The 25,326-nt window shown below is 40.3% G+C and overlaps 1 protein-coding gene across 1 annotated transcript in view; it reads left to right on the plus strand.

Annotated features, from left to right (window-relative positions):
- Positions 1 to 24,745, plus strand: part of kcnn3 (potassium intermediate/small conductance calcium-activated channel, subfamily N, member 3) — a 61,086-nt gene extending 36,341 nt beyond the window's left edge. Inside the window, exons 7-10 of the mRNA XM_035913941.2 lie at positions 7,953 to 8,063; positions 17,626 to 17,753; positions 18,904 to 18,973; positions 20,488 to 24,745. Of these exons, the coding sequence (XP_035769834.2) occupies positions 7,953 to 8,063; positions 17,626 to 17,753; positions 18,904 to 18,973; positions 20,488 to 20,913 (735 nt within the window). The 3' untranslated portion in view covers positions 20,914 to 24,745. The remainder of the gene's footprint in view (positions 1 to 7,952; positions 8,064 to 17,625; positions 17,754 to 18,903; positions 18,974 to 20,487) is intronic.
- The last annotated feature ends 581 nt before the right edge of the window (positions 24,746 to 25,326 follow it).

A 25,326-nucleotide genomic window follows, 5' to 3' on the forward strand; every position in this document is an offset into this window, starting at 1 on the left:
TGCAAGAAAGTTTGATTTTTTTAAATAACTCTATAACTAAATATTGCATGTTCTCAAATTAAATTTGATAAGTATGTTAACCTGTGCAGATAAGGTCAGGAAAGGAAAAATAGGGTTTAAAAATAATAATATGATTTTCTGGGAATACATTTCCCAAAGGACACAATGGTCCTCATACTTGTTGCCAGAGGAGAATACGATGACTGATAGGAGACTTTATTCAGATTAAAAGCTGGACTTCACTGTTCAGTGGTCCCTCAGCTTATTTGGGGGAATTGCTGTAATTAACAGAATACATATTCATTTTCCAAATTGGCTTTTGCCCATTATTTTTGCCAAGTTCCAATTTATCACTGTGTTTCTTAGAAATCCTTAAGTAGAGGACATGAGAAAGATTGTATTAGACACTGGAAAGGTTGGTTGCCATGAACTGTAAATAATAATGTAATATGCTGTTTGTCTTCATTCATTCTTGAAAATAGAAGACATCGTTACATATAAGATTTTTCCTTGTACTTATAAAAGCAGTGTGTTCATATGAAAGAAGACAATTTAAACAAAAATACTTAGAACCAGTCCTTAGATGAATCAGGGTATAAGGTAAAACTTGATTATATGATCACAAGTATAACCTCAGTATATGACATTGACAAGACTGACATGAGTGGGTCTCATGTGAGTACAGTCATGTGAAAAAAGAAAGCCTAAGTTTACTTAGGCGCTCTTACTGTTTCCATGGGAATTAGGATAGGGTGGAGGGTAGCTGCTAATCAAATGCATTTGATTACTTGATTATCAGCCCGTCTGGTCACCACTATAAAGCACATATTTTTTCCAGTTTGTTGGTCTGGAGCATTCAGCTGTGTGTTAAGACAGTGCCACAATCTCCCCAGCAGTGGACATCCCAGCAAATGCGCTCCAAGGTCAGATTATGCAATGCTCTAGAGAAACAGCAAAAACCCAAGAGCTACAGCTAAGTTTATACAGACCTCGGATAACGTGTTAAATGTTAAAGTTCATGACAGTACAATTGGAAAAAGACTGAACAAGTATGGCTTGTTTGGAAGGCTTTACTGCAGAAAGCCTCTTCTCTCAAAATAGAACATGGTAACACAGCTTAGGGTCGCAAGTTGCTTTTGAATAAACCACAAAACTTCTAAAAATGTCATTTGGACAGACAAGATGAGGTGATAGCTTATTAGGTAGAGCGTTTGCCCCACGATCGGAAGGTTCATTGGTCAGGGGGGAACCATTGTTGGCCATTAACTCCTCTGTATACCAAAGTATTACTAGAAAGCTAAAGCTTAGTCCATGCAACAACAACAATGCCCCAAATACAGCAGCAAATCTACAACAAAATAAGTGAAAAAGAAACGAATCAAGGCATTATAATCTGTTACCCAGTCAAAGTCCAGGTGTCCTTAAGCTCGCTGTTTATAAATTAATGCAATGTTGTAAAGCGGACAAAAATGCTCCACAATGATGTAAGAGATTAATTGTCATACAGGAAATGATTATTTTAAGTTAATACTGCTAAAGGCGACTGTAGTGTGATATCACATCACCTTTTGCTTTCTTTTATACATACACAAAATACAAGCGTTTCAGCCATTTTTGTGTCAAGGTGCCTCCAAAAGCGTGCTAAGAAGAATGTTATATTTGAAACCACAAACTAAGTCAGTGATTAACAACAACTCCATATGACACAGCTAAACAAGCTTCAACCAAACAAGTTTCAGATATCCCAGACGAGCCCCCAAATTAGTTGAAAACAACTAGGAGTCCACGGACACGTAACACACTGTGTTGTTATTAAGTGCAAAAGTGTTCGATGTCAGATAGAAAACTGAGCAAATGGGCCCAAACATGAGCCAGCCCCCATAGTCTGAAGAACCAGGCACATCCCAATGTCTCCACTGTCAGGCAGTTGTCCACATGAGCAGACTGGGACCTCCAAGACAGTTGGAGGTGTTACACAAATAAAACAGCTGCATAAAGTGTGCAAATGCTCAGTTTGAAATATTTTAAGAGCCTTCTTTTCGTTGTAGTAGTCATAAGACCACCAGGAAAAAGGATTAGAAATGTGAAATCTCTCTACTTTCTTTGAACACCTACAGCCTTTTTTTGCCAATGCCATTTATAACAGTATTGAAGGCAGTTGAGAAGTGCCTTGAGATGTAATTTAATGACTGCTAGACGTTGGTTTGAAGAAGAAAAAAATCAAGGGAACAACTTAAAATAACTCTCACAATCCAAACTACATTTTTTCTTTTCTTTTGCATCTTCTGTAGTATGTACTTTGGTCTTTGAAGTTATCTGTTAGATTGAAAAAGTTAATTCAAATGGATTTCTTATCACCATAAGAGCCCAAAACCTGCATGTGTATTCTTTCATCCTCACTTTGTCTACTCTCTCTGTTTCTGCCGGCTCACTGTATAGCCCATTAAATGTGTGAATAAAAACACACTTACACACACATACCCCCATTTTCTGGATGAATCATCCAGTCTGTGTTTGAGAAAGAGTACTACTTTTACCGTAACGCGCACACAAAAACAGACACAAAATGGGGTGCATACAAATGGTCCCAAGCCCACTGCTACAGACTCCACATCCTCCACACAACACTGACACAGAACTTGACATACACTCTGAGTACAGCTCCCACACACTCGCTCCTCTCCTGTCACACACAAACACACTCTCATCACACTCTTCACAGTGGTCAAAGTGCTTTATTTTTGTTGATCATCAGAGATGAAGTGAGGCTGCAGGTTGAAAGAGAAAGTTAAAGCATAACTATACGAGAAAGAGACCAGGTGTAGTAATGTTATGGAATTACAGGGATTGGTGGGTTGGAGGGGAGCGCAGGGCTGACAGGTTAAGGCAGAAAACTACTTTTATTTATTTATTTCATTTTGTTGTTGTTATTTGTTTTGGGGGGGGGGGGGGGGGGGGCGTTGACTGCCTAAAACTACTGTAATGAGAAATTCTCACTGTTGTTACTATGACAACACATGAAGGCCAACGGTGTTGGAATATACCACTGCCCTGAGGCTACCTGGGGGTGTGCCAGGTGTTAGTGTGTATTTGTGTGTGGTCGTGTGTTGTTGTGTGTGGGTGGATAGCAAGATGGAGGTTAGGTACACTATACCACAAATGTTGTGTACAGCATATGTGATACTGCACTTCATGTTGTACACAGGTAGTGTGTACAACATGAAGTGATTATTAAGTGTTTATTAAACTGCACTGAGAAGTAGGGCTTGGTCTATAAACAAATAAATGAATGGCAGTATAGTAAGACACAGCTGTAGTTATATGACATTTTATTATTCAAGGACGTGTTGTTGGAGAGCACTACTGTATGCATGAATAAAAATTGAATGTGCGTATGCTTTACCTATTTTTACTGTGAAATAATACAGTGGATTCCAAAAGTCTATGTTTACATGCCAGGTTTTTGTGGTGCAAAACCTTGGCCTTCAATCCAATTGTAAAACAAACTGAAATCATATAGTGGGGAAATAATAATATTTTCTAATAATAATCTCTTTTCATATATATATATATAAATATATATATATATATATATATATATATATATATATATAAATATATATATATATATATATATATATATATATATATATATATATATATATATATATATATATATATATATATATATATATTTAAATGAAAGGTAATCTACAAAGGAAGCAATTTTCAGTAAGATGCTGACCAGATATCAACTGAAGTCAATGAGATTAAGTGACGTCAAGTGAGAACGTGTGAGTCCCGAGTTGAACTTTTCTCAGCTTCTCAGTCAAGGTGACTGACTGAAGCAGCTATCAACGAGAGCAAAGGATACTGTCGATCAACATTTGACAGACTGGCAACCGGAGCCTAGAATCGCCACTTATGAACAACTTTCTGCGACAAATTTATGTACAACAAGCTAATTGACTATGTGCACGTTAGCATATGCTACTTCCGGTGCGGAAACTCCTGTGGGGAGCTTTGTTTCCGGTGTCCTATTCGCGCCCTGTTTACGGTCCAAAACAAGTTAAGCAAATAAATAAATAAAGCGGCGATTTACATTTCTATAGATGTCTCGGGCATTTACCCAATATATCTGTAAATGATGTTCATCGACTTGTCGATATTTTTCCCCCACGCCTCAGGGGAAAAGAGAAAATGGATTTAAATGTTATATTTCTCAGCTGTCCGTCGTTTATCGCGGGTGTTATGTTCTAAAAATAACCAGCGATAGGTGAAATCAAGTAGCCAATTTTATTTTTTGACGGTGCAAAACGTTTCGTGTACATCGTGGACATACAGCACTGCACTTCAGAGTCACACTGCTAGCGATAGATGCAGCGATTCTGTACTGTACAGGAGAGACGGAGGAGATCGTCTGCAGCGATCAGGACGCAGGACATAAAAAAGCATGTAAGCTTGCACTAAAAAAATCTGCGAAACAGCGAGGTGAAAGGTGAACCGCGTTGTAGCGAGGGACCGCTGTAATTTTGAAGGTAAGTCACAACATACCCTTCGTAAATACTAATGTATAGAAACCGTTACCAGCAATCATTAATTTTTTGTGTGGCTTTTTTTCACGGTTTGTTAACATGCTGTGTAGGTGTGTACTTGACTAGCTGATATCGACATAACGGGAAAACATCTGGTTTGACTATTGTTCACCTGTAGTTTGAATGCTGAACATTTGCCTGTTTAAATCATAAGACCAGTCACTGTACAGAGATGTGCTTCTGAATGTGGACGATGTGTCTTCTGCTGCAGTGATGCAGTTCTGCTTGTGTTTAGTGATGTAAACAACTGATCGATCTAAACTCTTTAAACGTCAAAATTGATCATTAGATTTTTATGACACAACAGTGGTGAGTGTTCCCACCTTCTCCTCTTTGTAACTTAACGCGATCGTTCCGTTTTCGAGTTTTGGACATCAATTTTGGAGTATATCTTCGCAGTAGCGATTGACCGCAAAGTAAAGCTACCGGAAATGTACAACCCCACATCCGGTCTCAAACCAGGAAGTTAGCATTTTCTCGTGCACAGGGTCAATAACTGCTTGTATGAATGGCTTATATTTGTTCTTTTTGGGTAGGAGTCTGAAAGTATGGCACATCATGACTTGACAATAATTGGAAATATACTTGGCACAACTTGAGGTGCAAAAGTGCTTCTCCTGTGCGCACCCCTCATCAGCTCATCTGGGCAGATATTTAATTGGATATTGGTTTGGGCTTTGCCATTGTATAACCATAATCTTCTATTGAAGCCATTCTTTTGTTGATTTGGATGTATGCTTTGGAATGTTGGTTAGCCACACAAGCCGTATTATTTTATGGATACGTGCATTAAAAATGCTTTAACCCACAAGCAGTTCAGCTAAATCAGATTAGCAGTGGCAAAGCTTAGCACATAGCTTACGCTAGAGGCGTCTGTATTGGCAACCGTCTGTCAGTCAAAGCTTTTGTTCCTTGAGTCCAGTCTTCAGATTAATCTGTGACTCAAACAGGTGGAGGTGCATTTAAAACATTTCCACTAGAGATCAAGAAATTATGTTTTGTAGAAGATTTACAATTTCTTTCAAGAACATCCACACTGGTTACAGGAAACTGCAGTGCCCATAAGAATCATTGTGCTGCAGAAACAATTCGAGAGACAATCAGAAGAAGGCAGGCTTTCAGAAATGGCTCTTTACAGAGATTGCCTGTTTTCAGTAGATATCAGGGGGGCTACATCAAGAGCCAATATGAGATAAATAAGGCATTTTTAAACTATAAATCAAGAAAAGAGACCTTAAAAATATATATGGTGCTGGAAAAATAAATCATAAAAACAATATTCATTTATTGTGATTGCATGATGTATAGTATAAATTCAGGTGCAAGAGGTCTCCTTTAAAATGTCCTACATTACAGTGGGCTATATTTCCAATATTTTTTAACATGTAGATTAATCCTAAATCTAGGTGTTACATTTAAGTTTTACCATATGACTGTGCATAATTATTTTTATTTCCTAGAGCTTCTTAACTGCAGTCATACTGCAGTTGTGGATGGCTTGCAGGTTAAACAGATGCAGACAAGCTATCGTTTTTAACCTTTTTGTGGCTTTTCTGTTCTAAGTGCTTGCATTTTGAACACTAATTGAGCATATTAAATGTTTTTTTGTTTTTTTTTTCAACCGTATTTTTTCCTCCCTCTGCATGTTCCCACTGACTGGTTTTGGAAACAATTTTCCACTGCTGTTTGCATTCACTTTTTACCTGGACCGCGTAGGTGTTACACAAAGGCACAGATGGGTGATTCCCCCTTTTCTGAGTGGGTAGACAGCTGTGCTGTACTGAAGAAAACAAGGGGAACACCCTGGTAAATGGAAGAAATCACAGCAGCACAGCCGTCATCAGTCGTGTCACTGCATGGACATTTCACAGGGAGCGCTGCTGGAAGCAAATAGATGCAGATGCATGTGCATGTGCATGTGCAAACAAATTGACACATACACACATATACAGCCACTTTGTCAACACATGCTTCCACATACACACACACAAAGGCTGCCCCGACAAACCAATCAGTGCCCCGCTGTTTCTGACCAAGGAGGTCATTTGTGAACACGTGCACACTGCGCTGCATTTTGTGCTGTTTGTTAGCTGAGGGCTCTGTTCCCTAAAGCGCAACCATGTACAAATGCTCTAAGGGGTTTCCATTGGCTCTCATCATATTTTATTCATAGTTTTTGAATAAACACAAATAGAGTGGATGAGTGTATAGATGTGGGCACTAAGGCCTGTTTGTGCATTACATTTCACTGAACCCAGCCAAGGTTATTTTTGGCAAACCTGTCTTGTCGTTCAGGAGTGTGCATGATGAAGTCCCGGCTATTTCCTGCACGCTTCAAAATGTTGCGTGCGCCCTCGCTGTTGCTCTAAGTCACTATGTTTCTCTCCTTATATCTCTTTATTCTGTCACTCCTATCCTCTGCCAACTGTGAGCTTCGCACACTTACAAGCAGGAAGGAAGGCACTCATACATTTTCATTAAACACTCTTAATCTTAATTCATTACTTATCAGGAGATATGTGACCTCATTAACATTGCCTTCTTCTCCATCTTTCTCTCCTCCTATTCTGTGCACACACCCTCGCCTCATATATTCATCCGCCCATGTGTCTTCACTTCCCCATTTATATTTACTCATTGCTCTTCACTTTCTTTATCTTTTCTTCCCCTCTCTCTTCTTTTTTCCCTCTCGGTGCCTGCCCCTTCAGAGGAACCTGTGAGCACTCAACAGCCCCATTGAATACAGTGTCTAATCTAAAAGTTAATTAAGTCTGTCTTCTTCCCTGTGTTCCTGCTCCTCTTCTCCTCTCAAGCATGTCTTTTTTGGTTGAGAGACTGCTGTCATTCTCTCCCAAATGAATTTGCCGTGAGTCCCACGTGGGTTGAGCTGGGATACAGACAAACTAGTGCTGTTTTACACTTTTACACATCCTGCAGGCCTCAAGCCACCAGTGACAGGAGAAGACTGACACCACGTAATTCGGATTGACAACATCCAATTAAATTAAATTAGTTGGTGTCAATCGGTGATATTTTTTTTTCTGGTTTTATCTTTAAGGGGCACAATTTCAGCGTCCTATAGAGCCGATATAGAAGGCATCTCACACCAGATGGATTGGAGGTGAAAATAGATTTGGCTTGCCTCTCAAAATGAGGAAATGTGGATCTGGAACAGAGCTATTCCTCCTAATTCTCTCCTCTCTCCCATTCACTTCTCCTTCTGTCATCTTCATATTTGTCCTTGCTCCCTTCAATCATCTGAACTAATTCCCTGTCCAAAAACCACAGATTTACCAATTCCACCTCTGTACTGGCTGACTCTGTCCTCCTCCCTCCCTCCCCTCTTGTCTCTCATAGGGTGCAGGCTGTACGGCTCTGGTGGTTGCCGTGGTAGCCAGGAAGTTGGAGCTGACCAAGGCCGAGAAGCATGTACACAACTTCATGATGGACACGCAACTCACCAAGAGGGTGTGTAGGCATGCTCGATGTCAGTGAGTGCGTGCGTGTGAATGAGTGTGTCGTCTGTAGCAGCAATAAAGCAAAAGCACAGAGTGTAAAGAGCACTCGTTCTCCCTGCAGCTGTCATTTGTAAAAGTGCGGTTTTTATGTGCAGTGCAGGTGATTTTACACTGTAGAATTTCTTTGGCGTCGAGAGCCCGGCTAAAAGGATTGTTCTTTCACTGCTACTGCGTCACCCTCCCCAACTAGCACATTACACCCTGTATTGTTGTGACAGAGTGCCATGTTATTTGAGTGAGCGAAGGCAATAAAAGGTCATCTCTGTCTCACTCTCTCTGTTCCGCTCCCTCACTTACCGCCGCTCTCTTTTTCTTTCCATCACCGATCTTTTCCCTCCCACACCTCCCCTCTCCTTTGACATTTGTCTCTCTTACAGTAAATCCTTTTCTCTCTCTGTGTGTCACATTTGCTTCTCTCCTTCCTCCACTGCTTTCTCCTTCTTCTTTTGCCCCCTCCCAGCCTCCGTTCCCCCACACCCCATCTCTCGCAACTCCCTCCCTCCCTCCTCTGGTCCTTTTCAATTTTTCATACAGTTGAAAGACCCAAGTTTTAAAAATAGCTCCCATATCAAATATGTAGGGTGCATGATGGCAGCAGGGTTATCTGGGTGACTGAACAGAGTGGGGTGATCAATAATTTGAGCGTGGATAAGATATCGACAAAGAAACCAAATAGACTCTGTGTGTCAGTTGTAGCCAGGCTCTCTCTTCATGTTCCTGCGGTCTTTGGCCAGGTCTGTTTTCACAAGATGTTTACCATCCTTAACCATGTGCTCCACAGGTGTTTGCAAGGGCGGCGATTTTTTGCAAACTGAATCTGAAATTAACAGTTTATTATTGAAAATAAGATTTAACTACCTTTGTTATTATACAACATATTCATTTTGCATCATTTAGTTGTCTGTTATTTGGTCCGGGCTGAAATATCCTAACATAATTCAAAGGCTTGCCTTGAATTTTAGGCATATATTCCTTAGAGGATGACTCCGTGAGTTTGGTAACCCCCTGATTTTTGCATGTGACGTATCAGTTTGAGATCTTTTGGCTTCCTGCCTTTTTAGTTTAAAGATGGATGTTGCCCACGTGACCATGAATTGTTTAGTTGGCAGCTGTATTCAAGCCTCCAGTCTGCCTTTTGTAAATGATTGTTGATACACTGAATTAAATCTCTTCTTCTGCTTCTTGAACAATGTTTGGCTGCCATGAGCATTTCAAATTTCACAACGAGAAAATGACAGAAAATGCTGTTACACACTTGCTTTGTGTAAAAGAAAACTGATTTTTACCTTGGGTTTTTTTTTTTCAAGCGAACCAATTTTTTTCCCAACCAACATTGTCAGTTGTGAAGTTTTTGGTTTGTTTTCTGTTTTTTTGTTTTTGCTTTCATAAATAGTAAAATTTGCTATAGAGACCAAAGATTCCAAGCTAAATATATCTCTGCTTTAAAGCCAGGCATTTTACCTCACGAGTCTTTGGAGATAGACTTGCTTTTGCAGCTAATCTCAATTGAGCATCCAAAGATTTGCAGTTTTTTGACCACATTGGTGTCATTTTTCAATTCAATTCAATTTTATTTATATAGCGCCAAATCACAACAAAAGTCGCCTCAAGGCGCTTCATAGATACAGAGAAAAACCCAACAATCATATGACCCCCTATGAGCAAGCACTTTGGCGACAGTGGGAAGGAAAAACTCCCTTTTAACAGGAAGAAACCTCCGGCAGAACCAGGCTCAGGGAGGGGTGGCCATCTTCTGTGACCGGTTGGGGTGAGAGAAGGAAGACAGGATAAAAGACATGCTGTGGAAGAGAGACAGAGGTTAATAACAGATATGATTCAATGCAGAGAGGTCTATTAATACATAGTGAGTGAGAAAGGTGACTGGAAAGGAAAAACTCAATGCATCATGGGAATCCCCCGGCAGCCTACGTCTATTGCAGCATAACTAAGGGAGGATTCAGGGTCACCTGGTCCAGCCCTAACTATATGCTTTAGCAAAAAGGAAAGTTTTAAGCCTGATCTTAAAAGTAGAGATAGTGTCTGTCTCCCGAATCCAAACTGGAAGCTGGTTCCACAGAAGAGGGGCCTGAAAACTGAAGGCTCTCCCTCCCATTCTACTTTTAAATACTCTAGGAACAACAAGTAGGCCTGCAGAGCGAGAGCGAAGTGCTCTAATAGGGTGATATGGTACTACAAGGTCATTAAGATAAGATGGGGCCTGATTATTTAAGACCTTCAAATCATGTGGCTTTCATTTTAGTTTAATAAGGTCTCAGTCACACTGGTCTAGAAATCAGCCAGCAGCTCCCCTAAAATCTGTTGTCACTAGGGTAAAATCTGTATTCCCTGACCAGTTTCCAACATTTTCACTAAGTGAAAGCAGTTGTATACAGAATGGTAAACCCAAAATCTTGTGATCTCTTTGGTTGCCAGCATGTTGTAATGGTTGCCCGTTGTTTTCATGGAAGGCACAAATTTGTCCACAGTCTGTCGCCAACTACTCGCCGATTGGTGGTGACATTGTTTAAAGTGCAAAGCAAACCCAAAACAGGGAGCGTTCGCTTCAAAGTAAAAACTATACAGGCCTTACTGCAACAGTCAAAACGTTTTAAAAGGCACAAGTGTTGCTCTCTGTTTATGGTTTATGTTGCATTTTTTTTTCCCTAACGTGGCATATAGTTTTTGAGTGTCTGCAGACAAGTTACCATTTTCCATGTAAACAACAAGCGATCACGGCAACCTGCTAGTGACCAAAGCAATCGTAAGAGGGTTTTCGATGCAACACCATATACCTCTTTGCAACCAATTTCTCTTAGCAACAGAAGCAACTTGCAAATTCTCTAGTAATTTCTCTAGTAACCCATGATTACCACGGGCTCACTGACTGGTCTCATGGCCTGTGTGAATAGAGGGCTTAGCAATTCACAGCGACTGCCACCAACCTCCAGCAATCACTCCCAAACAGTCGGGTATATATCTTTTTCCCTAGCGACCAGTGTGATTGGGCTTTAATTATCAAATTAATAGCTATTTAAATTTTGCAGCAGTACTCAGTGCTTTGAGCTAACGTTAGAAGTTTTGCTAAGTGTTTTACCACCTTGCCTGTAGAAACTTGGCTTTTGTTTTAATGTTCAAAAGTTTCTTTGTTAGTACAGTGAATGTGAGTTTTTGGGCCTGCTAACAGCCTGGTGAAACGGTGTAGCCTGATCATATTAGCATGATCGGTTTAGCATTTAGCTCAAAGCACAGCTTCACCGTGCTGCTAGCAGGCCTAAAGATTCTTGTTTCAGCAGGTTACCTTAATTTGCATTCATACTCCTCATTGAAATGCAAATTCATCTTCACCTCTTCAAGTGGCAGACAGTGTACATATCAATCATTTTTCCATTAGTTTTTTAGCCTTTTCAGCTTTTCTGCTAAACTCGATGCAGATCAGGTTATGTGGAGGCTGTGTGGTTTGTGTAGCTGGTAATTGTGACCGTAAATGTGCTAAATACTATAATCAAATGAATTTTTATCGTTTATTCAGCTAACCTACAATTTTTTCACAATCCCCTGGTAATTACAAAAGTACCTGCTGCGGTACATGTGTACCTTAAGGTTTAAAGGTTGAGGAAAGTCACATCAAATCCCAAATTTTTAACTGGTAGCTAAAAAACGTATTGTATTTTTTGTTACACTGATCAATTTTATTAGCCCCTCAAGCAAAAAGATTATATTCATATTTTAAAGCAAATGCAATCATCAATACAGGTAATTCATGATCTTAATAAACCCGCTCATCAAGTAACGGAGGCCTCCTAGAGCAATATGCAGCATGCTGCTTGGTGACATTTCCCTTCAAAGGGTCTACGGTTTATGCTGCGGTAATTGTCTCCTGCCCTCTATCACTGAGAAACCAATGATTGAAGCTGTTGTGTGCACATTGATTTACATAGCCAGGGCCATTCTTTGCCACATCTTTGTACCAAGAGAATACAATCAGTCAAAGCTTTATAATTAATAATGCAACAATAGCTTCAACATCTTGCCATCATCATATGTGCGCACACACACAAACAGACAGGAAAGCACACAGTCTGTCTTTCTAACTCACTGCAATGCTGTCTACTTCCCTTTGAAGGATTAACAAGAATGTCAATTAAATGCCAGAGAGACGCTCTTAGCTGATCTGAACGAGGTGTTGTGCAATCTAATGTAATTTTGTAATGTTGTGTAAAGAATAGGGTGTGGTTCATCACCAGCATGAAAATCTGAGCCCAAAAATCTAGCTGTAACTTTTCCTTATGATTTTGACACTTTTTGACAATTTTTTAAAATCCTTTCTATTTTCATGATTGATGAATACTTGCTGCTTTCATCCTCGATCAGTTTTTTATGCAGAGCAATGTCAAGACTGAAGTTGATATTTTGAACCCCTGTGCAGTGCACATTGCGTGTGGAGGGCCTAATAACCTTATCGGGGAGAATGATTTCCTTCCAAAGACTGATGCACCGAGTCAATTTTCATGCAGTGCTCAGTGAAGTCTCTCCCTCTGATAGGATTAATGCAAATGTTAATTAAATAGCATTTAACCTAGTCCTTAAGTTGACTACCGTGTGTGTGTGAGGTGTGATTTGTTGTTGTTTGATGCCAGGACTGTTTTTTCTTCTCGATTCTTGGTTTGTTGCTGCTGTTTTTTGTGGCTATGTACTGAAGCACTGGTTGATTCAGAGCACTGCTTGAAGCCCATTTGGTCAAAATTTCACCCTCAACTTTCAGAGAGCTCACTCAACACCGAGAAAAGCAGGACATGCTTGCTCAGGCGCTAAGTCAGTGGGCTAACATCTCCTTCCTTTTGATGGCGCTACGATGTCAAATTCCAGTGTTAAATTTCTTTTATTGAAGCAGTAAGCCAGTTGACTATGTGACTGTGGCTGACACCGTCTGTATCTGAGGTCATTACTTTTTTTTTCAGGCTTTTAAACTCTCGTTCCAAGTTAGAAGCTGGAAAAAAAAATCTTTCTAGAAATTTGCACTCGGGATGCATATTCTGCTTTTACACTGGACGACTACTTAATTCAGGGCACTTTTACGAGTCCCTCTGGCACATTTCAGAGCTTCGGCCTGTCTGAATATTCAGAGTGCACTCTGGACTCTGGCCAAGGAGGAGGTGCCGCAGTGCCTTCCAATGTTTACACCAGTAGCCAAATGGGAGCAGTCTAACCCCCGAAGATTTCCACTAAGCTAGCTTCCACTCCACATAACAAAAATAACTTTTAGCAGCCTTTTCATTTATAAGCATATCGTTATTCATTATTATTATAGTCATTATGTGATGGTGACAATTCATTCAATGCTCCATGAGTGCATTTACATATCTCATTGATGGTTTTTTTCAGTTTTTGCCAGTTGAACCTGCACGTGAGCTTCCTTCTAATGTAGAAAATGTGTTAGCCTCCTAATAAGATCCAGTGATTATTTTAACTGTAATTTAATGTTCTGTGATTTTATTGATTTGTTTCACCTTTAACTTGAGCCTAAGGGCATCACTCTCCTTTGCTTTGGATGCTGAAATAGTGATTATTGTCCTTGTGTGTGGCCATGTTTGTGTCTGCCTAAGTGTCTCCTTGTCCCTTTGTCAGTGTGTCTGTGAAGGGAAGGTCAGAGCAGGTAAGGCCACGTGTCACAGTGGCACATGGATGAGTTTGTTGCCAAGGCAATTCGTCTGTTTGTTTTCTGATCACTGGAAAAACACCATTGTGTGTCCAGCATCTCAGAGCCTAATTACTAATTACATGCACAGGTCATTAACCTTATAAGTGCTAGGCTTTTATTTAAATGTCCAATTGAGTAAAAATCTCCAGTTCTACTCTACAGCTATAAAACTGTAGGGCCAAAATTAATACATTTAGAATTAATTTTGATATATAATGTTTCTGCATTTGTGAGACTTGAAAATCTCCAGCAAAAGAATGTATTATCTCTCAACACTATAAATTACTAACATGATATGATAGGTTTTTTTACGCAGTTGCTGCAATCAGAAGAAGGGTACTCTATGATCATGAAAGGGTGGACATGGTCAGCAGCATTAGCTGGGCAGGCTGTGGTGTTTAAATGATGTTCAACTGATACTAAAGGACATAAATTGTGCCAAGAAAATATCCCCCACAACATTACACCACTACTTCCAGTCTGAATCACTGACTGAAGCCAGGATGGCTCCATGCTTTTATGTCGTTTACACCAAATTAAAACCTTACCATCTGAATGTCACAGCAGAAAGCAAGACTCATTAAACCAGGAAACATTTTTCATATCTTATGTCCAATTTTGGTGAGCCTGTGTGGGAATTTTAGCATCAGTTTCCTGTTCCTACCTGACAGAAGTGACACCGGTGTGGTCGTTTGCTGCCCAGAGATGCTCTTCTGCATACCCTGGTTGTGTTTTCTTTTTAAACTCATTTTTACCTTCCTATCTACTGAAAGCAGTCTGACCTCAGACATCACCAAGACTTTTTCACCTAGAGAACTACTGCTCGCTGGATATTTTCTCTTTTGTATGCCACTCTTTGTAAACTTTAGAGATGGTTGTGTAGTAAAATCAGAGTAGATTAGCAGCAAATCTGGCACCAAGAACCATGCTAATTTTAAAATCACAGCTTGAAGCTTCAGCAGGTCAACTTGACCATGTCTACATGCCTGAGTATATTGAGCTGCTGCCGTGTGACTAGATATTCCCGTTAATGATAGGTTCACAAACAGCTGAACAGGTGTACCTAATAAAATAGCCAGCGAGGTTATGTAAGTCAGTGACACTAATGGTGTTGAACCTGGTCTAAAAATTCTCAACAATTCTACATCCATTTTAGTCACAGCAGCAATAAGAAGCTGATTTCATTTTAAGTGAAAGTGCCACACTTGGCAACCTTTGAAAATGGCAGTGGTTGTGTCTTTATAATCCTGGTATGTGGACCTCCAGGGTGAAAAAGGTTGAGTCTTTCTTGGTTTAGCAATTTAGCTTTACCTCTGATCTTGTTTCCAACTGATGAGAAAAAAAAGTCTATTTCTCTTCTTCCCTTCTTTTCCCAGTTTTGGTATTTCAGTTAATGTTTATTTAGTAAATGTAAACGTTCTGTTTTTAATGTATTATAAACTGGGATTACATATATATAGTAATTTCAGTAAAATGTTTCTATTTCTGCTGATTAATTTATATTCTGCAACATGTCATCAACTGCCTAGCATGCTGAGAAGTGGGAGCCCCATGCGTTAACAGACTTTGCGTGTACCTGCCATAAGGTGTGCCACACAGGGGAGCAGCCAGAACAGATCTTTGACCCAAACCAGCCAGATGGCCCCAACATGGTTGCCCGAGTACAAGCCATATGGTCCAGGAATGGCTGCCGCTGCTGTCATTTGGTTTCTCGTGGCGTATTCTTAGCGGTTCATGTTGAGTCTGTTAGCTTTGTTAATGGAGTAGCTGTCTTTGCATCGATATCTACATTGATTCACAGGAGGAGAGAGACAGTTAAATACAGTGTGCCGGTGGTGGTGGTGGGGTCTTTGCAAAAAATACACAATTGGATTTAATTTTTTGTTTCCAGGATTTAAAGGATGCTTTATAATCATCTACACAAAAAAGAAAGAAAAAAATGCAGCGGTGAAGACTCCCTCTGCACTGCTGGACCTGTGCTTGAAAACTGTGGAAAAACTTCCGCAGCCTGCCATTCAGCCAGGCACAAGATGCCATCAATCATCATCTTTCACTCACCCTGCAGCCATTAATCATGTGATAAACAAGATCTGGCATTTCAGTCTACCAAAGGGCCCACAGCTTTAAACAGTACTGAATGTTCTCTTTAGTGTCTGTAAAAAAAAAAGAGAAAGAGAGCAATAATGAACTCTATTTATTCCAACATAATCTAAGTAAGTTAATACTAATTAATCTGACATGTATCCTTCAGCAGCATATCTAATGTAATGTAGTTTAGATGTAGTGTCTCAAAAAGTGCTGCTATAAACATGTTATATATAAACAACATTAGAGCCCCAGGCCTATTAAACAGCATGTCAGGGTTGTGATGACTCTTTAAGATCTTTGCAGGTCTGTCACTGCCTGTGTTTGCTACACGGTTGGGAGTTCTGTAATCCGATTGATGCACACTGGAAGGTGATGCTTGCACATTCAAATTATGTCATTCCATGAATTTTAACATAAATGTGTTTTATTTTGTAGGGTTACTGTAAGTTTTGTTGTTGTGTGTTTTTTAAATTAGCAGAATAAAGGTAATTTTTTTTATCTTTACTGTCTTTAAAAGTGGTGGATAACGTGTCAAATTTGCTGAATCACGGGGGCCTTATATATTATCTATAGTTCGCTCGATGAGCTCTATTTGGTTTGACTTCCTCTGTGTTATTGAAAACACATCTGCAAGGCCCACGGCCTCCTACTCTCTTCATCTGTAGCCAATAGTGTGTGTGTGTGTGTCTGCATGTGTGTATGTGTAGGCGTGTATGTGAGTGAGCAGTCCTTGACTGCGGTGGATGGGTGCTGATTAGCCAAGCTGCCGGGGTCTTTTGTGCTCCTCAGACGGGGGTATAATTGTTCTTTGTTCAATGCTCAGCATCTCTTTGAAGTCTCTCATTCAATTTATGTCCTTACAGATTCTCTCTCCCTTCTCTATGGTGTCCACCCTCGCTTTTTTCGATGGGTGTCAGACCCCTGTGTTGTAATTACATAGCAACCTATAAAATACATGAAACATACAGGAACAAGTATGGAGCCGCGAGAAAGTAGAAGAATCCTGATGTTTATCTTTAGAAAATGACCAGAAACTGACATTTCAAATAGGCATTTTATTAAATCAAAGAAATCTCCCATTCTGCTGGTCCAAACAAATGAAGTGAAGAAAAATAACCGTCTTGGAGTGGCTCGCCACAACTGAGCATCATTACATAGGCTAATGTTCCTCCTCTGTAGAGATGGGGAATGCCTTTGACAGCTAGTTTGAGTGCAGTGACTGTGCAGCGATTGTTGCTTTCAGTTGTTGTCATAATTAAACAGAAGATCACTGGTTTTAATACACTGCGATGGTGCTGCGCTGAATTACTTCAGCCAGCCAAGATAATGCAGCCCCATTTGAATAAGTCTAAGATATAATGTGGCATGTAGACAAACCAAGAGAAGAGAGAAGTGTGTGTGAGGGGGAGACTCCTGTTGGTTCTCATTGCCAATCTCCCTAAGGAGAGAGCTGTTTATGCACACATGAAAAGCATTGGCAGGCAAGCCGGTATGTGTAGAGAGAGAGGGAGCATGAGAAAGAGACAGAGAGAACGAGGGCAGCCTCTAAGAAGAGAATGATGGTTTAGTGTTTTTTTTTTCTTCTTTGCATAGATAATAGCAAAACCAGGGGAAAAAAGAGAAAGACGAGAGGGCTGGGCAAACCTGTTGCCAGTTTCAGTTGCCAAGGACCACCTGTTGCTAACAATAAGTGTGTATATGTGTGCTTATTCTTTTTTGGGAGCAGATAAAGAATGCAGCTGCTAACGTGCTAAGAGAGACTTGGCTCATCTACAAACACACCAAGCTGATGAAGAAGATCGACCATTCGAGAGTCCGCAAACACCAGCGGAAGTTCCTCCAGGCTATACATCAGTGAGACCACACCTCACACACAACTACATACACTCGCACACGCAAGCACGCCCGTGCACACGAGCACATGCGCATGACGGCGCTGCTGAGCTGATGAAGCCTTTGAAATCAGCTGTACTTTCTATCCACCCACAGGTTGAATCGACGCTGATCATCAGATAAAATGCATTAATCCCCGCACACACAAACACACACACACACACACGCATGATGTGATTCATCATCTACGAAAGGGCAGGTTCAATCCAGGCAAATACACTTGTGGGAATGGATAATCAGTGCATTGTGTGCTGTTAGAGACACTCCGATCACCCTGTCATCTCTCCCAAAAAGTGATGCTGCTGTTACAAGTGCATAGAGTGTAATTCACACACATAAAGAAAAAATTTTTTGTATATCCTCCGTCCAGCATCTAAATGAAGGATCCCGTAAATGTTTCCTGATCCTTTGATCTTTAACGGTTCAACTCCAGGACAGTTCAAAAGCCAGAGTCAAGAGATGTAAGGCTGTTTTAATTCTAACATTCAAAGGCTAATCCTTATTCATGTGGACTGTGGACTGGCTGTGTCAACACAGCAACCGGGCTGACTCGGTGGGAATAGGGGTACATTCTGTGGTTAAAATCTGTTAGCATAACAGGGAGACGGGCTCAGCTGGGGGTGCAGTCTCATAAAGTCAGCCTCACAGGGTTTGTTTTATGAAAACACAGGTTAGTTCTCCAATTATTGTATAGTGCTTTGAGAGTCCAATAGGCTTTTAATTGGACTGAAGTACAATGATTTTTTTTTTATCAGATTTTTTCCTGTTGGTTTATTTCCCTCTAGGTCTTGTGCCCCAGACGTTTTCCTTAATAATAACTATCTTTTAACTTTTAATGTTTCTTTTCCTGCATTCATTATATATATACAAATATATGTATCCTCTACTTCATGACAAGATTACTATGTTTCAGTCCACACTGTGTGCTTGCTGTTATTGTACATTCAAATCAAGGGACACACTGCAGGTAGAAATGAAGCTCAACTTGGCAAGGTGACCGCTCCAGAGTGGTGTTGTCTGAACCCTGAGGGATTAACTCTCTGGTCCAACCACAGCATATTTACCGGGTTTCCACCCTGTATGTGTGTTTTATGTGTGCATCTGTTTGCAGATTACGCAGCGTGAAAATGGAGCAGAGGAAACTCAGCGATCAGGCCAACACACTAGTGGATCTCTCAAAGGTGAGGCACACATCAGTGCTCTTCATTTTTGCATACAGTTTAGTCGCTCATACCTGACATGCTTTTGCTCCACCCGAACATTTTGCACAGCATTTCTCCGTTTCCATGCTGACCTGCCTGTTTCTGTGGCTTTGCGTCTCCTAGCAACCAGAAGAAGTGTTAAAACAGGGATGACTGAGTGAGAGAGTGAGGAGGAAACGAGAGGAGGGAGTGCTCGTGTTTTTTCTGTTACTGTGTGGGTGTTTGAGTGAGAATGTAAGCGCACGTGTGTGTGTGTGTGTGTGTGTGTGTGTGTGTGTGTGTGTGTGTGTGTGTGTGTGTGTGTGTGTGTGAAAAAGAGACGCAAACAGAGGAGAGTGAGTGAGATACAGATTCGAATCAGAAGGAGACAAAGATTAAACGAGGGTGCGTGTGTGCGCGTGTGTGTGTGTGTGTGTGTGTTCTTTCAGAGGAGCGATGCCTTTAGCACCAAATATTTTGCAATTTTGCAATCTCAGTCTCAATTGGCCACTTGTGCATTTACCATGGTTACAGAGACAGGGATGTGCAAGGCAGGGACATTCTGTTGGCTTCCTTTCATCGTCTCTCTTCTCGCTCTTTTTCTTTCTTCACAGTGTTATAAAGCCCGGTCTAGTGTGATTTCTAACTTCTAATCCCTCTTAGTTTTTTTTGTCATTTGTGCTTAGTCTTTCTCTTTCTTATACTTTACCTTATTCTGTAACCGTGGGTGACCAGTTGCGGTCTGTCCACAAACTGACTCACCTAAGTGTAAACATTTGCAGGGACAGGAGGCAGGGCTGATGGGATTTAAAATACCCTCGTGAAGACAAAGACAGTAGTTACAGAAAATTGCATACAAAATGTGTATGTATATGTATTGGCATATGTAACACACACAAAGTTAAAACAGCAGAAAAACATCACAATTAAAAAGTTTATTATTCATTTGGCATTGCATTGGTAGGTCTAGACAGACAGTCACTGCTCCAGGTTTGTTAGAATCGTTGCCCTGAACGGCCAGTTTTAAAGCTTTCTTACTAAGGTGGTTAAGCCGTGCTGAAGTGCTTCATTTACAACTGTGGGATTTCTTTGTATTGTCAGCAGGCTGTCAGTTGTGGAAACACTGAGGCATATTATTAAAATTTCACCTATTTTTACACCTCAGGCTGTTCATTTTTCATTAAAGTTTTTCAGAATGTACTTTTTATGCTAAAAGACAGGGAAAATGTTTCAAGCTGTTTTCTTTGTTTTACCTTTATGCAGTGGTTTTACTCATCCAGCACACTTCAGATCAAACTGGGCCGCATGTGACCCAGCTAAAATGAATTTGACATCCCGGCTCTACTTAGTGTCTCTCCTTATTCAATACCAATGTTTTTTGTTTTTTTTAAACAAGCTTTCGTAGAGCGACTGTGTTATCTTCCTGTTTTTACGTGTTTACAGTCTGTCTCCCTTCTTCAAAGTACGCCGTGTGCACTGACTCATCTCCCACTCTCCACTCTCTTCTTTCATAGATGCAGAGTGTCATGTATGAGCTCATGTCCGAGCTCAACGACCGCAGCGAGGACTTGGAGCGTCAGATGCTGTCCCTGGAGCAGCGGGTGGAGCAGCTCACGGCGGGCTTCAACGCCTTGCCCGCTCACCTGTCTGCAACCCTCAGCGCCCAGCATGCTGCCCTGGTTCACCTGCTCCGGGAGAGGGATGCAAGGGATGGTAGAGGAGGAGGAGGAGGAGGAGGTGCTGTGGTTCCACTGTCCCCTGCTGCTTCTTTAACCACTGCGCCAGCTTCAGTTTCTCCAGTCCAGGTCACAGCTCCTGCACCACCTTCAGCTCCGGTTTCTACTTTGGCGTTGGAGTCCCCTCTGTCGCCCCCACCCCTGAGCTCAGAGGGGAGCTTGGAGGCTAGCTCCAACCCCAACACGTGCACCTCTAGCTGCTGAGGACAGCTTTTTTTTCTTTTCTTTTCTTTTTCTTGGACCAGGAGAGGACAAATATGAGGAAAAACAGGGAGGAAGGACGGGGGCTGCGCTAGTCCTCACACTTCAGACTAAAGGAGAGAAATGGGAGATGAGAGAAATGTCTGGTGATCCTCGGAAACTAACGCTCCAAGAGGGAGGGAGGAAGACTATGAGGGGAAATAATGGGATTAAGATGGAGGGCCTGTATGAGTGATGAGACATGTTAGGGACTTTGGGGCGCTTTACTTGATGAGGGAAGGAGAAGAAAAATGGGGATAAAATGGAGACTCTATAAGGTGTGAGGGGGAGGAAGGATGCCAAGAGGGTGAGAAATTGAGGTAGAGAGAATGAGGAGGACGAAAGAGAGAGGAGGAGAAATAACGAAGAATAATTATATGAACTCCTAAATGGAATCCACTCCAATTACTGAAGAATGCCTTTTATTATCTCTATCTCTCTCTCTTCTACGTCTCTCTTTCTCCCTCTCTTTCCTTCCCCCTTCCCAATCCCTCACTCCCGTCATCAGGAATTAATGACCATGACTTTTTATCCTTATGATGTATTTTCTATCTGAATGCTAATTGTGTATTAACGAGCATCCCTTTAACAAAAGGTTCGATCAATACGACCACGATTTAAAAAAATGAAAAATAAAAAAATAGATAACTAGTGGCATGCACCACACACACACACACACACGTACACACACAAATCATGTCATCCACGCAATACGAGCTAACACAGCACAAACACAAATATAGAGACTCTCACAAAGGCCCTATTTACGCTCACACATAGAAAATAATGCACTAGCCCACAAGATGATACTAAAAGCCAATACTGCCAAGCACATGATGCACTGTCAATCTCCATAGAGCACTGCCAAGCGATGTAGACACACTGTAAAAAATGTTCATCTTAACAATTTATCTTTTGTGGGTGTGAGCTGATGCAGTAGTTTAGACTTACGATGCGTAGTTGTGACATTTTAACTACTCAGCCGGGAGAATTGTAACCGTTCAGTGAACTACACAAATTATAGATCAAGCTGAAACAAGCTGATACAGAGGGACGTGAGTCATCATAATGTCTGTTTGTGATGATGAAGACAGTAGCTGATGGTAAAATAACCTAACACAACTACTACAGGACTTTATTACTGCATTTACAGAATTACAGATTGAAATGAACTGATGTTTAAAGCATACTTTGCTGTGCTGAAATGAGACTTTGGTCTTGTTTCATTTCTGTGGACGTTTCGTATGACAGCAGCAGAAAGTGGACAATTAATAGTTGTATTAAGTGCATTAATACTGGGGCGGTTATTAGAAGAAAGATTAGCTTATTATACACATATTTTTTGTACTGGCATTTAAAAATGGTTGATTAATTTCTGAAGATGATACCCGTTAAAACAAACCCTGCAGAACTCTAAAGTTGGCTCTTTGCACAATCTTGATGCTCCACATTTAGTGCGAGTACTCGTTTAATGCCACTAAATTTGGGTGTTTTGACCCAAAGATCTACTGCAGATGCAGTTAGGTCCACAACTTGTTGTCTTTTTGTCTCTCCATGCCACCACAGTGGATTAGAAATAAAACAGGTTATGATTAAAGTGCAGAATTTCAACTTTAATTTAAAAGGTTTTACCAAAAAAAATGCATTAACTGTTTAAGAATTGTCCACATTTGTATACACAGTCCCCCCATTTTCAGAGGCTCAAAAGTATCTTGACAATTGACAAGCAGCTTCATAGCTAGGTGGGGCCTGTTGCCTTGTTATTTCATGACATGATTCAAAGAGTGGAATTTCTATTTCATAGTTTTTCATGGTCATTCCAAGTGAGGGAGGTCATCATTAGGCTTAAAAATTCAAAATAAGTGTCAGCTGCTGAGTGGCCATTCTTGAAAAGAAAGACAACAGAAAACAACTGAAATGGATGATGAAAGAATGGCTAAAAAACAACTTCACAGCATCTAACTGAGTCAAAAAAAACTGTCTCCAGGATGTACAGTAGGTGTATCACTGTCAAAGTCTACATCTGTAAGTTTGTAGCTGTTAATCCAGAGGGTTTACAACAAGCTGCAAACCAGTGGTTACACTTAAGAACAAGTAGGTTGGATTATACTTCCTAAAAAAACATCTAGAAATTAATATTTAAATAAAGATGAGCCTGTGGCAGAATTATGGGAAGAAAGAAGTAAGGAGAAGGAAAGAGAGAAACACCTATTGATTTGAAGATAACACATTATCTGTCAGAAACAGTGAGAGAAGTGTTGGTGGAACCCCATCATTAGTGTTTACTGATGGCGTGATTAACAGAAGTGGCAGGATGAATTGTAAAGTGTACAGGGCTGTACTCAAAAAGACACAGAGTATTCGTCAATGACCAAGTTATTCACCTGATCAGCTTTTCAGTTACTGAAGACAAAAACTGAACGCAGAGAGACACACAAACGAGCAGCAACTGAAGGCATCTCCAGTAAAAGCCTGGCATCTCAAGAGAGGAAACACAGCGTTCAGTGATGTCCAAGGCTGCAAAGGATTTTCATTCAAGTATTTAGAACGCTCCTTACTTTTAAAATCATGTTAGTTTTATGAAAATGGGGGACTGTTTCTAAACAGTTAATGCAAAAACAGGAAAGCGCTGTGAGTCAAAGCTGAAAGTCTGCACTTTAATCACATCCTGATTACCTGGTTTAAAATTCACTGTGGAGGTGTACAGAGGCAAAATCACAAAAGTCGTCTCTTTATCCAACAAATTATGGGCCTAACTGCACTGAAAACAATGAAAACAATTTTAAAAAATCCTTTACTTGACTAAAGTCAGACCGACCTACATGCAACTCTATAAATATTGTCTGTCATTGGCACTTGTTAAAATCCAGCAGTGATTTAGCTGTATTATTCTAAGTTGTTTTTATTAGTTGATTTTTTTATGACCTTTCATAAAGGGAAGTAGATCTTGTACTTTACTGCCATTCTTTGTCAAACTTGTGGTCCGAAAAACAGCTCACTGTTATCATGAATGTATTCTGTGTAAAGAAATACACTCAAACTCGCTTGCTCAGTCACTTAAACTGCCACACAGACACAGGAACAGACACGCGCACGCACACACACACACACACACACACACACACACCTCGACAACCAAAGTGCTCTCTCTTAAATGGACTTCAATAAGAGGCAGGAAACGCTGCTGTCACTGGGGACAAAAGATAGCAGGAGGCGTTGCAGATATCTTGACAATATTTCTGAGGGAATAACTGTGAAAATCTCGGCATGGACTTGTTACAGTGCTGTACATGGACTGCTGTAACAGATGAAGGTGGACTAAGGATGAACACAAGGGAACACAAATAAACCTTACAAAGGATAAATGGCCATGAAGGAACAGATGTTCATGAAATAAATAAAATGAAAGACTGAGATATATCTGAGAGGAATTGTAATGACGTGATGGGAAAAGAGACAAGCCTACCTTTACATTGAAGACAATACTGAAAACTATCTTTTAGCGACACGCTGTGGCCGGAATACTGAATTACATACGCTTGGAATATTGTACAGTATGCTGTTAACGAAATATAGCTTTGTATTGCTTAGTCTTTTCTACCATTATGATTAAAAGCAGTTATAGCTGATATCTTACCTTATTAAACTATAGTATTCTTCTCATTCGTCATGACAATTATAATATATGTATTATCAATACGTTAAATAATCACGAACAAGGAAAGTGCCGTTTGAGGTTGAAATTATTTTGTAATTTTATTTTATCAGAGAGAATTAATAAAGTATATATCTATAACATTACAGCTTTCATGTTTAATGAGTCTAAGTTTTTATTTTATTTATTTTTTTATCATTTATTTATTTCGTTTGTATGCTTTTTTTCGGGTACTTCATATTCCTCGGGGATTCATGTAATTTTAAAACAGCTGTAAACACTAACTCACCCTGTAGAGATTATGTTTTGTTCAGTAATTTATTAAATATATAAATACTGCAGGAGTTTTAAGAATTGCTACCACGTTTTATTTATTTTTCTGTTGTCTTTGTATCTTTCACTGTCAAAAGGAAAAAAAATCTCCCCCAACTTGAATTTCAGCGTTTTTCTCGCTCATTCTCGCGATGTTTGGAAACAACGTTGGACAGTAACTTCACGCTGTCTTTAAGCACAGGGGCACACCTCTGGGGGCAGTAGAGAGCTGGAAGTTTGTTTGCTTGTTTGTTTGTTTTATTAAAATACGCTTTTTTTGTGGAAGCTTTATGCTAGCTAAGTCGTTCATTTGTTAAGTCCTATAATAATATAAGTATTGATCGGCTAACTTCAGTATGGTAAGATGCTGCAAAATTAAGCTACTGTGAAGTACCCCATTAAAACCAGGC

Source organism: Neolamprologus brichardi, chromosome 11 (genome assembly GCF_056152115.1).
Source record: "Neolamprologus brichardi isolate AB-2024 chromosome 11, ASM5615211v1, whole genome shotgun sequence".
Lineage (NCBI taxonomy): Eukaryota > Metazoa > Chordata > Actinopteri > Cichliformes > Cichlidae > Neolamprologus > Neolamprologus brichardi.